This window comes from Tachysurus vachellii, chromosome 3, assembly GCF_030014155.1.
Source record: "Tachysurus vachellii isolate PV-2020 chromosome 3, HZAU_Pvac_v1, whole genome shotgun sequence".
NCBI lineage: Eukaryota > Metazoa > Chordata > Actinopteri > Siluriformes > Bagridae > Tachysurus > Tachysurus vachellii.
In genome coordinates this window covers 9,723,818-9,736,858 of record NC_083462.1, presented here as the reverse complement: position 1 = coordinate 9,736,858, position 13,041 = coordinate 9,723,818, and the positions used below count along the sequence as shown (strand labels likewise).

The 13,041-nt window shown below is 37.1% G+C and overlaps 1 protein-coding gene across 6 annotated transcripts in view; it reads left to right on the top strand.

Moving 5' to 3' along the window:
• Positions 1–13,041, top strand: part of col16a1 (collagen, type XVI, alpha 1) — a 95,607-nt gene that overhangs the window by 24,588 nt on the left and 57,978 nt on the right. For all 6 annotated transcript variants that reach the window (XM_060865668.1, XM_060865671.1, XM_060865669.1 and 3 more), the window contains exons 4-7: positions 759–876; positions 6,487–6,610; positions 9,640–9,927; positions 12,431–12,511. In XM_060865668.1, coding sequence (XP_060721651.1) covers positions 759–876; positions 6,487–6,610; positions 9,640–9,927; positions 12,431–12,511 — 611 coding nt within the window. The remainder of the gene's footprint in view (positions 1–758; positions 877–6,486; positions 6,611–9,639; positions 9,928–12,430; positions 12,512–13,041) is intronic.

Genomic DNA, 13,041 nt, shown 5'->3' with positions numbered 1-13,041 from the left:
TTCTCCATGTGATGATAATATTAGTGTAATATATTATTGGCAAAATATTGGAGGCAGCTGAAAAGTGAAACGTCCTCCGCCAATTAGATTAAATTGGGAATATTTCTGGAATAGCTTTAATATGTGAGCAACAAAACACAGTGTTCTGCATTTTTCTTTTGAATTTAAATATAAACAGGATTGAAATGCTTAGAGCTACAAAAAAAGTCTATTAATGAGCAGTAAATATCTTTGCCGACTGTCTACAACTTTCTTTTGTATACAGTTTATCACAGAATCTGGCAACAGTAGGACTACAGACCAGACACATGCTTAAATTGTGTAATAGTATTATAAAGTAAGCTTACACACTTAGCTGGTTGCTTGTAAATCTAAACATTTGTGCAGATTTGCATTTACATATAAGTTCAACACTATATTTATGCCTAGTTCATAGCTATTTGTAAGCTATTTAATGATGTATTCCTGCATCCTACAGTATATCCTTAGTGTAACACTAACTCCTTAAGAAAGCTTTAAGGTACATACTGCAGATGACACATTTCAAAATCTACATTCTTTTCTCTGGTGGAGAATTGCTTGGTCATTAATGTTGGGATTTTGTCTAATGTGAACTGATCTGATCTCTTTCGTGAGTTAAAGGCTTTTCTGCTCTAGCTGAACTGCAGTAGTGACACACTGCATGGTGCTTGTCGCACAGCAGACTGCTGATTGATTAGTCTGCTGGATGTTTAATGAATTGATTGATTGATTTGCAGGTTTCAATCTGGTGCGGCGCTTTTCCCTGATGAAGAACAGTGATGTGAAGAAGATACGTAACCTGCGAGGGCCCGTCATCCTACGCTTGGGAAAAGTTCGCCTCATCCAGCCCACAGAGTAAGCCTTTAATCTCTCTCTCTCGCTCTCTCTCTCTCTCTCTCTCTCTCTCTCTCTCTCTCTCTCTCTCTTTCTCTCTCACCATAAAACATTTTTAGATTTCTTGGTTAGATTCTAGAAGTTAACATTCTCTAACCCATAAAAAAATCTGCTTCAGTGGTTTTCTGTTTTTGTAATTGACCTCTACTCTCTCTTTCTCTCTCTCTCTCTCTCTCTCTCTCTCTCTCTCTCTCTCTCTGTCTCTCTGTCTCACCTCTATCTTTCACAGCTTTACATGTACATAACTTTTACAGTAATAAAACATGCCACCACAAGCCTGTATCTGAATGTCAAAGCTGACCATGACAGCCAGATGTTGCTTAAGAGCCTAGGCCTAAAGCATGGAAAAAAAAAAACATCTGGAGGTTGAATCACTACCCTCGTTCTGATAATGTACTTCTCGTAGTCAGACTGGCATGCTCACTTAGCTCTCGTCACAAAGCCCAGGGCGGTAAACTTTTTTATTAACAATAATGTTAAGGACTCATCATTTTTTGGTGTGACCGTAAACCACAGTACAATCGAATATGTTTTATGGCTACAGTTTTATTGGACCATGCATGGACTTGAATTAAATTGTCTTCCTCTAGATTTCTGTGACAACAAAATGTTCACTTTAACAGCTTGTGTTTGAAAGTTGTTAAAGTGAGACTACACTTTGAGGCTGTAACTTACTAGGGGTGAATGAATGAAAGTGTTCCATATGAATATGAATAGGCGTTTTAGAATATTTATTGAGATTATTTCTTTTTTAGATTATTTAGTTTCACTTTTTGAAGAAAATTTGCCAGAAAGATTCACAGGACATCTGGTTGAGAGAAGAAGTGATATGAAGACTTGCTCATTGGGGATAAATACATATACATACATACATACATACATACATACATACATACATACATACATACATACACACCATGAACTATATATATCTTGAATTTTTATTATATTAATTCTTTATACTGTACTACTCCTTATGTTTATCTTCTGTTCTATGTTTATGTTCTGTAAAGCTGCTTTGAGACAATGTCCATTGTAAAAAGCGCTATACAAATAAACTTTAATTGAATGGAATTGAATTGAAGCTCAAACAAAGACCGAATTCATTAAAATACTGTAAATGTAAAGCACGTGTTTAATATGTAGAATGATCCATACCATCCTTTAGCGACAGCCTTAGAAATTCATTAGAAAATTGGTAAAAACTACATATCTCTAGTATGAGTGATGTACAGTAGTCATATTGGAAATAAAAAAAAAAAATAAGGAAAAATGGATTAAGGATTATAGACGTTTAATGCTGAATACAGATAATTGAAACTCTAAAGAGATGCAAATACAGATACTGTAGCGGCATTGTGTTAAACTCTTCCACTCTGTCTCCCCAATACATGTGTTTGCTTTTAGGCTTTTATTTCGTTCTTAGACAAAACAATAAAAGGAGGTCAAAACATTGGCCAGAGATAAAAGGTTTTTACACAGTCATGCACTTTTAGACGCATCAACACCTTTAATCCGTCATGCATACATCATCTTGTTAGAATTCTGGGAAAGCGATGTCCCTGGAAGATGAAGATGTATTGAGTGATGCTGAGTTTCCAGATGGAATCTTCCTTCTTGCCTTCTTTCCTGTTTAGTTGGTAGGTATTTGAGCATGTGATCTGACAGATTGAGTGGGATATGATAGTGACTGGCTCTTGGCTGACTTTTGCGAGAAAGCTTTTAGACACTCATAAATAAATATGGAGAAGAGAGAGCAGAAGTGAATGTTTATTACCTTGGATATAGTCAAATGTTGATGATGAGGAGTAAAAATTCTGGAAGAACCTTGAGGGTGTAGGCACATGCTGCTAGAACTTACCTACAGTCTCGGTCAAGTACCGATAACTCTTTTTATTTATTGATTTAGAACTAATACACCGAATGATCCAAAAACGATCTGCATCATTTTTCACTGTAGCATTTCTCAAGTCATGAATCAATAGGCCATGCAAAGTGTAACACAACAGCCCTCAAGTTTGAGTGTATTTTTTGTAGCCTTGTATTTCACTGTACCAAGGGACTGTAAAGCCGCAGCAGTTATTGACCAAGCGAACAGGCATGCATTCAAAACTAAATTCAGTTCATTAATCGCTTTTTGTTTGAGTGGACATACATGATATTGTGAAGAGTGAACATGTGAAATACGTATACCGTGGCATATATATTTTAAATGGGTATATGCTTTATATAAACCTATAAATATATTGCACATATTATCATCATGAGATATTCTGTTGATAAAAAAATCAAATAATGCTACCTACATCATTCCGTTAGAGAGATTTTCTGATACAGTAACCAAAGTAACACAAAATTACTAAAAGATTTTCGAATACTGGCGACAAAATTGTACACATTACTCCCTTTGTTCGTTCACTTTGGATCATTAAATACAAAGAATAATGGTCACAAGGTGTGGATGAATGGCTTCCTTTAAGTATTTTTGTCTTGTCATGGCACTTATCCTCAAGTTTAACACTGCAGTCTTGTATCTAATTCATATTCATTAACGCATGGAGAGCTATAAATTAAACTAGACAAATTTCTATACAGTCTTTCAAAATGTGAGATTATCCATATTGTTATACATTACATTTTTTTCTAAAATTGATTAACTTCAAAAACGGCTCTACAGATTCGAGCTTTCCGATAATTCTATGAACTGAACAATAGACAGAAAGCACTTTTTCTTTTCACCTTTTATTTGGAAGTGATATTGAACAGAACTGCCACAAAAGAGACCAAGAAAAACATAACACTGTCCAAGTGAACAATATGAAAACTTAATATTAAAAGTTTCAGGAATCCAAGTAATAGATTTATCTCGCTTTTTTAGATGCATCTTAAATTTTTTTGGATTTATTACCTACATTATTATTTTTTGATTTTTTTTTTTTATTAGGGATTAATTTTTATTATTATTATTTATTTATTACTTTCTTTTTTTAGGAATTGTTTTTTCTTTAGAAATTGCATTAATAGTATAAAATAATCACATTCAATAATAATTCAATAATCACAATCAAAGTCTGAATCACATTTGATTAGCATTAAACGTCACCGGTAAACCATTACGCTCCATTACTTTGTGACGTAAACCCATGCTGGAACTCAATTATTTCAGGCGATTACGAATATACAGCAACTAGTAGAAACTTGCACTGATTGCCTTTTGAAAATGTCATTCTCTTTTGCTATAGTGCTTATTTTCTAAGACTGCATGATGGCAAGTCTTTATTCTAAGCTCCAGTGGTGCAATTGATCAGCATGTGGTACTTATTCAGAAGTACTTATGTAGTCCTGCTGAGACAGGCTTCACCTGGAGCAGGGGTTTTAAGAACCGATTTTTTCCTATAATTTTCTACAGCCCACTCTCTAGTTAACACCCACCTTTTTTGTCTGTTGGTGGTGTGCGGTGCTAATATTAGTTCCAGAAGAGTGATTGTAAGGTTGTAGTTTAACACTTGACAAAAACATTTGCCATTTATCTTAGCTTTGTGATTGGACTGGATACTGCTTCATTCAAGTTTCTTTGGATTAAAAAGGAGTCTGTGTGCCATTTTATAAAGAACACGTTTAGCTCTAACGTACATTTAGGCAATGGTGGCTCAATAGCTACACCTCTTATTTACTGGCGGATTTGTGAATTTTAGCCTCTGCAACACCAAACTGCCAGTGTTTGTCCCATGAGCAAAGTTCTTAACTCTATCTTCTCCACAGACTCTGTATCGTAGCTGTCCTTGTGCTCTGACCCCAATTTCCTAATAAGCTGGGTTAAGCAACGAACGGCATTTCACTAACTTGTCATTTTTATGCTTCATTATTAATCATTTATTAAACATTTATTGATGATGGAAGCAAACTTTTAGACTATACAGGGCCTTTACGACTATTGCGACTTTGCGGTGTGTCGATTTACATTTGTATACTATACATAGCAATCTGTAATTTATACCAATTAATGATCGTCTGTTTCTGGCCTGTTGTTCAGAGCTCAATTACACCCAATGATCAGATCAGACAGGCTTTATTTACATTGCCGGTGAATATGCTGTCAAGCTGCTGTTTTCCCTTTAAGGCAGAAAGTATATTTTCATAAACATTGTCAAAGTAAATGTTTGGTCCTTGTCTGCCCTTAATATTGTTGGATGACAGTGTACTTTATCAAGATGCCATCTTTTCTAGTGAAGCTACAGAAGTGCTAGTACTGTGCAGAAGCTGCAGGGAAATTTACACAAAACTCAAATAGTCTGGCATTTGACACTATAGAAAATCCCTAGCTGCAGATGGACATTGACAGGTAGGCATACACACTAACACACAAACCCACACACATACACACACTTCTAGCTATTAGGCTATCCCTCAATCAGGATAGATTTTTCAGAGCCTTAGATGCTTTTCCCATTTCAAAGCTGACCTCTCTCTCTCTCTCTCTCTCTCTCTCTCTCTCACTCTCTCTCTCTCTCTCACTCTCACTCTCTCTCTCACACACACACACACAAACACACACACACACATGTACGCACACAGTCACACACTCAAAATCCACCTTGTCTTCTAGACGGGGCCTTGGAGAGCTTGTGTTCACAATTCATACTGTCAGATGTGTTTACCTAACACAGGACACAGCCTGCATTAATTTACTGCACTGTTTGACTGTTTTCCCCCTCACTTTTTCTTTCTTTCTTTTTTTTTAACCAATCCCTTCAAACTGTTTTTTTTTTTTTTTTTTGAATGAGTTTCAGGCTTGCTCTAATTATACCCTTTTGTTTGCTTGTATTTTGGCCTTTACTCCCCTTATATGTGTGTTATTTTGTCACTCCAAACTGTAATATAGGTGCTACCCTTTATTGTCATTTCTCTCCGACTTTACCAGGCTGTGTTCATTTGATCCTGGAGTGTGTGACTGTGTGTGTGTGTGTGTGTGTATGTTTGATGTGTTTGCTCTGTACATCTGTGAGAAAAAAAGGCAGTCTGAAAGGGGTCATAAAAGAGTAATAGTGTCAACAAACAAAAGTTTTGAAAATGAAAAATCACACTCTTCCTGCATGTGTGTGTGTGTGTGTGTGTGTGTATGTGTGTGTGTATGTGTGTGTGTATGTGTGTGTGTTAGGGGGCTCCATTGGCAGCTGCTCTGTTATTTCCTTAGATTCCCTGTCTGTTGTAAATCACTGTCATACTTGTCTGCTGTAAAGACATGAACCAGCTGCCTTACTAGCATGTGAGGGTACTCATTTCCTCTGTGTGTGTGCACTTATTTATGCACTCCCTCACCCTGTGACCCATGTACTGCACTCAAGTTTACCATGATTGAGAGAGAAAGTGTGTGTTTACAACAGCACACACATTTTCACACTTTGGCTATTCTTGACCTGCAAAGTTGCATCCAGCAATAGGAACCATGTTTCTTATGAAAACGAGGGTCAGAGGTCACCCTCGTCTGTGCCGCCAGACACTAAAAACTTCTTGCTGATGCAATTCTGTAGCTATGTGTATGTAATCCCACTTCACCAAATCTCTCCACAGTCAAGTCTTTCCACATGGACTGCCTGAGGAGTTCACGCTGGTCTTCACCCTGCATTTTAAGGCCAAGGCTCTGAGGGATAACATCTATCTTTTCCAGATATCTGATGAGCAAGGGTACCCACAGGTACAGAATTATCTTCCCTCAGTCTTCTTGCTACTTAAACAGCGGTCACAGATTGTACATAATCAAGCAATTATCGGATAAATCAATTATTTAATGCTATTCTAACTGATCCGGGTTGTTAGATCACACAGTACTTTGCTTCCACATAAATGTACGTAGTCGGGAAACATTCATTCTCAATTAGTTTCTTTTTAGAACAGTATTACTGCACAATCATGTTTTAATCATATTTTCTCCATCAAAGCCTTTTGTATGAAGTATTGTAATAATTTTTCGGTTATGAAACACAACAAATGGAAAGTAACTAAATTAAAATCTAGACGCATAGTATACTATAGCGTTCATTATGATACTTAATGGTTTCTACATGTTACTGTATAACAAACAGTTTAACTCTTTTATCAGTATTCTGGCTTACCATTCAACCTAACAGATGGGAAACTAAATCTTTGGATATTTTCATTCAGTTTCATTCAGTAATGGTTAAAATTTAATAACCTTAAACAGACATTTAGTGGTTGAACGTAACAGCTAGAAATTGTATTTGCTTATGAACAAGCACATGGGGCGTCTCAGAGAGCAGAAAGGGTTTGATTTCACCATTCATTCATTCATTCATTCATTTTCTACCGCTTATCCGAACTATCTCGGGTCACGGGGAGCCTGTGTCTATCTCAGGCGTCATCGGGCATCAAGGCAGGATACACCCTGGACGGAGCGTTTGATTTCACCATTTACTGTAAAAGATCGAAACATTTATGTGAAATTTATTTTAGACCTTTTCTATGAATATATTTGTAGGTTAGGTAAAAACAGCTATACTTGGAAATAACACAAATTCTTACATCTCTGAGTGTCTAGCAGTGTTGGGAAATAACACGTTACTAGTGACGCGTTACTGTAACGCAGTTACTTTTGACAGTAACTAATACTCTAACGCGTTACTTTTTAAATAAAGTAACTCCGTTTCCGTTACCATATGGCGCGGTTGTCCGTTTTTTTAAATGAATTCATTTCGGCTGAAGTTTAGCCTACAGCCTAACCTGTTTACAGCAGCGACGCTTTGTAGGATTGGTGGATGCCAACCTGTAAACACGAAGACGCCGCACTGTGGCCGTGTTTCCGTATGTGTGGCAGTGACGGCGAGTCAAGGCGACAGCAAGACGAGTTTCTCAAAGTGGAAATATGCTCATTATTTCTTTAAAAAAGTAACTCAAAAGTTACTTTTAACAGTAATGCGTTACTTTTTGGTGTAAGTAATCAACAAAGTAATTGAGTTACTTTTTGAATAAAGTCACTAGTGACTGTAACTAGTTACTATTTCTTAGTAACGAGCACAACACCGGTGTCTAGTTTAATAGACATTAACATAGACATTTAATAAACATTTAACATTTAAACATTTAATAGACATAGAGTCATTAACCACAACTGTGGAGTGTGACATGACAAAGACATTCAATGCTGAACATGGACACAACAAAACAGGCACAAATATCATTTTTTGGTCTCTGGGCAAATGTCACTAGACAAAGGAAAGCATTTAGCTGTTAACATGGTGAAGCTTTCTGTAAGGACATTTATGGAATGAGTCTCCAGCCTCACTGCTTTATAAGAGTCATGGGAAATTCTTCAGGACGGACGATTTTGTGCTTTCTGGTATCTCTGTAACATGAAATGAATGATGGCTGTTTATAATGAACTTATTTGATAGCAGGGATGAACATGTCTCATGGACATCCCATACCGAAATTGTATGAAGGGTCACTCTTTAATATAGAACTGAATAATAATGAACTTAGGTAACGATGATAGTCGCTTCACTTGACATCATCCCTTCATCGCTTATTTTACCAGCAAGCCTATGTTCATTAAACGACTTCTTTGTAACAGGTTTTACATAATTTAGTAATTATCGGCCATGTCCTACAATGGCATTTGCAGTCTTTTACACAAAGTAGTCCATTACCTGATTGCAGATGAGAGCAAAATTTATTCTTTTCATCCATTGAGTCTGTGGTTTGGATCGGTATCACATTGCACATAATTACACATGAACCAAAAAGGAAAAAAAAAAAGCTTCAGTTAAGGGTAGTGTAAGGCTGAAAATGTATTAAGGTTCATCAGTAACTGGTTAGAATTACCAATGAACAACAAATGGTAAAGAAACTAATTGTGCGTAAACATGACAAAAATCACAACATGGAGTCTGCTTTAAATAAATGATAAAAGATTTTATTAAAATATCAGCTTGTTGTTGGATGTTTCAAATCCAGGGTTCATTTTTATGGTCAGTCACTATAGGACTATTCTTCAGCTCGATTTACTCTCCTTAAGGTTTGGATCTACAAAAAGCACACTCATAGAATTTTGCTTCACTTCCTGCGGTCGGGTCAATTCAGGGTCAAATTGCTTTCTGACTGCAATCGGACCATGGTGGAGTTCACGTCAATCTAGGCTGAGACTGCTTCGCTCTGAGAGTGCTTGTGTGCGATTGCTGTGTTCTCACCTGCTCAAATGAGTCATACTGAGAGCAAAAGCGCAGCACTGTTTGAAATAAATGGCATAAGAGTGAACAGAAATTTGATTTTATGTATATATTCAGTGCTGATGAATGAGTGTGCATGCACATTATTACAATACTTTTAGACTTGCACTTTTAAAAGTGACATAAAATCAACAGACAAGACAAATCGTTAATCGCAGCTACGTGTATGATAATTAATCAAAACATGCCTCCAGTCTTTCTCTATGACACGGATACAGGTTATTGGTTCCTGCTCTTTCGTTCGCTCCAACATTCGCCATTAATTTCCAGACGAGCTTTTCATTAAACCTCATCATGTGAAGTAAAACAACAGGTGCTCATTTATCGCCTGGCTGATAATTAGAGCTTAAAGACCTCTGATGCTAATGAGCTAGAACTTATCCTTAACCCTAATTCTGTCTGTCCTGTTTGAAACATACAAATGAACCTAAGGAAATATAGTCAGTCTTTTTTTTTCTTTTTATGTCTTTCCTTTATTCAGATCTCGCTGGACCTGAATGGGCCGGAGGGCACGCTGGCACTGCGGACATCCACTGCAGATCAGGATGCCTTGAAAACAGGGTGTGTGTTCAGTGGCGAAGGTGTGGAGTCCCTAATGAGCACAAACCTGCGCTGGCACAAAGTAGCTCTGAGTGTACAGAAGAGCGCGGCATCACTTCACGTAGATTGCAGCTCTATTGAGACGAAGCCACTGGAGCCTCGGGGCCGTGTCCCAGTTACTGGACACACGCTGTTGTTTATGAGGGCCAGCAATGCTGCTCCTGTCGAGGTACAATGCTCTGTTCATTATGTAGCAAAGACTGTCCCATTTACTAGCTTATTTTATTTGGTATATTTTTAAAATCCTTCCAAGGTTCCTGGTTGTAAGGAAATATATGGAATTGAAAGGCAGAAATGGAAAAGTGTAAAGCAAACATGGAAATTTACAGTTATATCCATTATCTTTTTTAACTTATTATTTGTTTTAACTTGTATTATAGATGTTCCCTATGTGTGTTGAAGGTTGACAGTGTTTGTTTTTTTTTGTTTTTCACAAAAGGAAGGTGCAAAATGTTTTAGTAAAGACTCTGTAATTAAATATGAGATATTTAAGATGAGGGCAGATTGCTGTAGAACGAGTAAGAAATGTAATGTGATTGTACAGAATTTGATCTGAGTTTCATAATTCTGACATAACTCACAAAAATTAGTGTCGCTCCAATTTTGTGTAAAAATTAAAAACAAGACATTTGACCCAAATACAGCGTAACATTTAAAATGGAGAGGAATTGCTTGTGTTACCTTGTGTGATGTTAAGAAAAATGGCAGCTGACTTCCTGCTCCCTTGCTAATTACACAGAACATTACTAATGGTGTAGAAATCTTGCTTCCTGTGCACTGGCTACCTCCAGGATGAGCCCTGGGCTTTCATATGTGTGTGTGCTGAAGGTTATCTAAGGAAATGTCTGCAGAAGGATAACCACAGGCTCTGGTCCAGTGGGGTTCATGTTACTCAGCTCTGTAAAAGCATGGTGAAACCAGACCTGAAGCGGCTGTCTTAACAAGCATCACCCATCACCCATGATTTATTAATCAATTCCTAATTCTTAATGAAATCAAGTCCAGACACACACTCTCCGAATCAGTTATGTGGTCATATGTGCTGGAAGTAAGTGCTGGTTAGGGGTTCACACATAATATAAGGAACATCGGTTTAATGTTATGGCTGATCTTAGTATATAGCAGTCTGCATTCATGTATACATTTTACATATACTTTCTTACCTTGATGACCTTGTATAGGTCATTCTCTATAGTATTCTTATTGAATCTAATTTTATGACGCAGAAGGTGGGAAAAGAATTCTACTACATGTCCAAGTACTGTGTATGGTTGTGCATGTGACTCTATCTATCTATCTATCTATCTATCTATCTATCTATCTATCTATCTATCTATCTATCTATCTGTCTGTCTGTCTGTCTGTCTGTCTGTTTATCTATGTATCTAGATTATACGAGAAAGTTCCTCATATTCAGCATCACATTATGCATCTCCTTAAATTGATTTTCTGGACCCTCAGTTTAGATTAAATGTAGTTTATGTCTTGATTTTTCTTCGCTAGAAGCATCACGGTTTCATTATTCAGGAGTTTACAAAACAGCACTTTATATTGTGAGATGACAGTTCATTTTAAACATGAACTAATGTAGGCATGAGATAATAAATCATCTTGATAGAATCATAACATGTTTGTGGGCTGAAGTCTTTGAAATCATATCCATAGTTTATAAGGGATATGCTGAATGAGCACAGATCTAATAACCTTATAGCTTCATTTAATGAAATGAATAGTTTTATCCACAAAAAGCACTTTTCTGTCAAGATAAGTCTCTGTTTAAGACGTATTTGAAGGGACAATAATATTAATTAATGATTATTAACATATCTATGTATTTAATATTAGTCTCGAATAGCATTCCATAGATGTTTTTTGGTGGATTTAATACAGAACATAAATTTCAGCGACATATCATTTTGCCTGTGCTATTCATCCAATACTGCGGCAAGTCCAAGGTCAGAATCGCATGTAACTGAGATGTACGTTTTCTCTCAGACAGCCATCTAAGCAATCTTTAAGTCTGTAGTTACATCTGAGAGCTGCATAAAAATATGTCTAATATAATAAGTATTAAATTATCACTACTTGAGTATAAGTCAACTCTATATGTGGCCAAATACATTCAATTATTAAAACCTTTTGACAATTTTCAGGGTTACTTAATAATTTATCTCAATGTAATATACTTTCATAATTTTAAGCACTATTAAAGCAATTTTTACTTGAAAACTTTTCCGTATTGTTGTTAACACTCAGAATTGCTGCATGTGGAATGGAAAAGAAATCGCCTCACGTATGAAACGCTTGACATGGTGCCGCTTCAGGGACGCGTATGAAAGCTGTCTCTTTTAAACCAACCAGCTGAATCTTTTAAACCAACTAATAAGCTTGCATAAATGAAAAGCAAGAAATCCCACACCTACGCATGTCACGTAGAGGTATTGTGCATGGACTGGTCCTGAGCACCAAGCATCCAGCAGCCTTACTGGCTTGAGTGACTTGAGTGCTTACTTGAATTTCTTCACACGTCCCACGTTTTGTGTCTACTTTCACTTCATTACACTTTTCTCGTCCAGCTTTTCAAATAAATAAATGTTTGTTTCAAGTACTTCAAGCTTTAACCTAGAATTAACTTTCTGGTTTTTTGTTCTTTATTTTTTTTTTTCTCACAGATGGACATTCAGCAGATGATGCTGTATTGTGACCCGTCTTTGGCCATCCAGGAAGCTTGCTGTGAAATTCCCGGAGCTCGTGTAAGTATGTCTCAAATATAGACAGCCATGAAACTTAAATTTTTCAACTAAAGTTACAATTACAGGGCTTAACAAATAAAGATAGTTATAATTTGGACAGGGGACACGGTGGCTTAGTGGTTAGCACGTTCGCCTCACACCTCCAGGGTTGGGGGTTCGATTCCTGCCTCCACCTTGTGTGTGTGGAGTTTGCATGTTCTCCCCGTGCCTCGGGGGTTTCCTCCGGTTACTCCGGTTTTCCTCCCCCAGTCCAAAGACATGCATGGTAGGTTGATTGGCATCTCTGGAAAATTGTCCCTAGTGTGTGATTGCGTGAGTGAATGAGAGTGTGTGTGTGCCCTGTGATGGGTTGGCACTCCGTCCAGGGTGTATCCTGCCTTGATGCCCGATGACGCCTGAGATAGGCACAGGCTCCCCGTGACCCGAGGTAGTTCGGATAAGCGGTAGAAGATGAATGAATGAATGAATGAATGAATAATTTGGACAGGATACAACAGGTACAAGTACAAGTACTTACAAGTAGGTGGCAG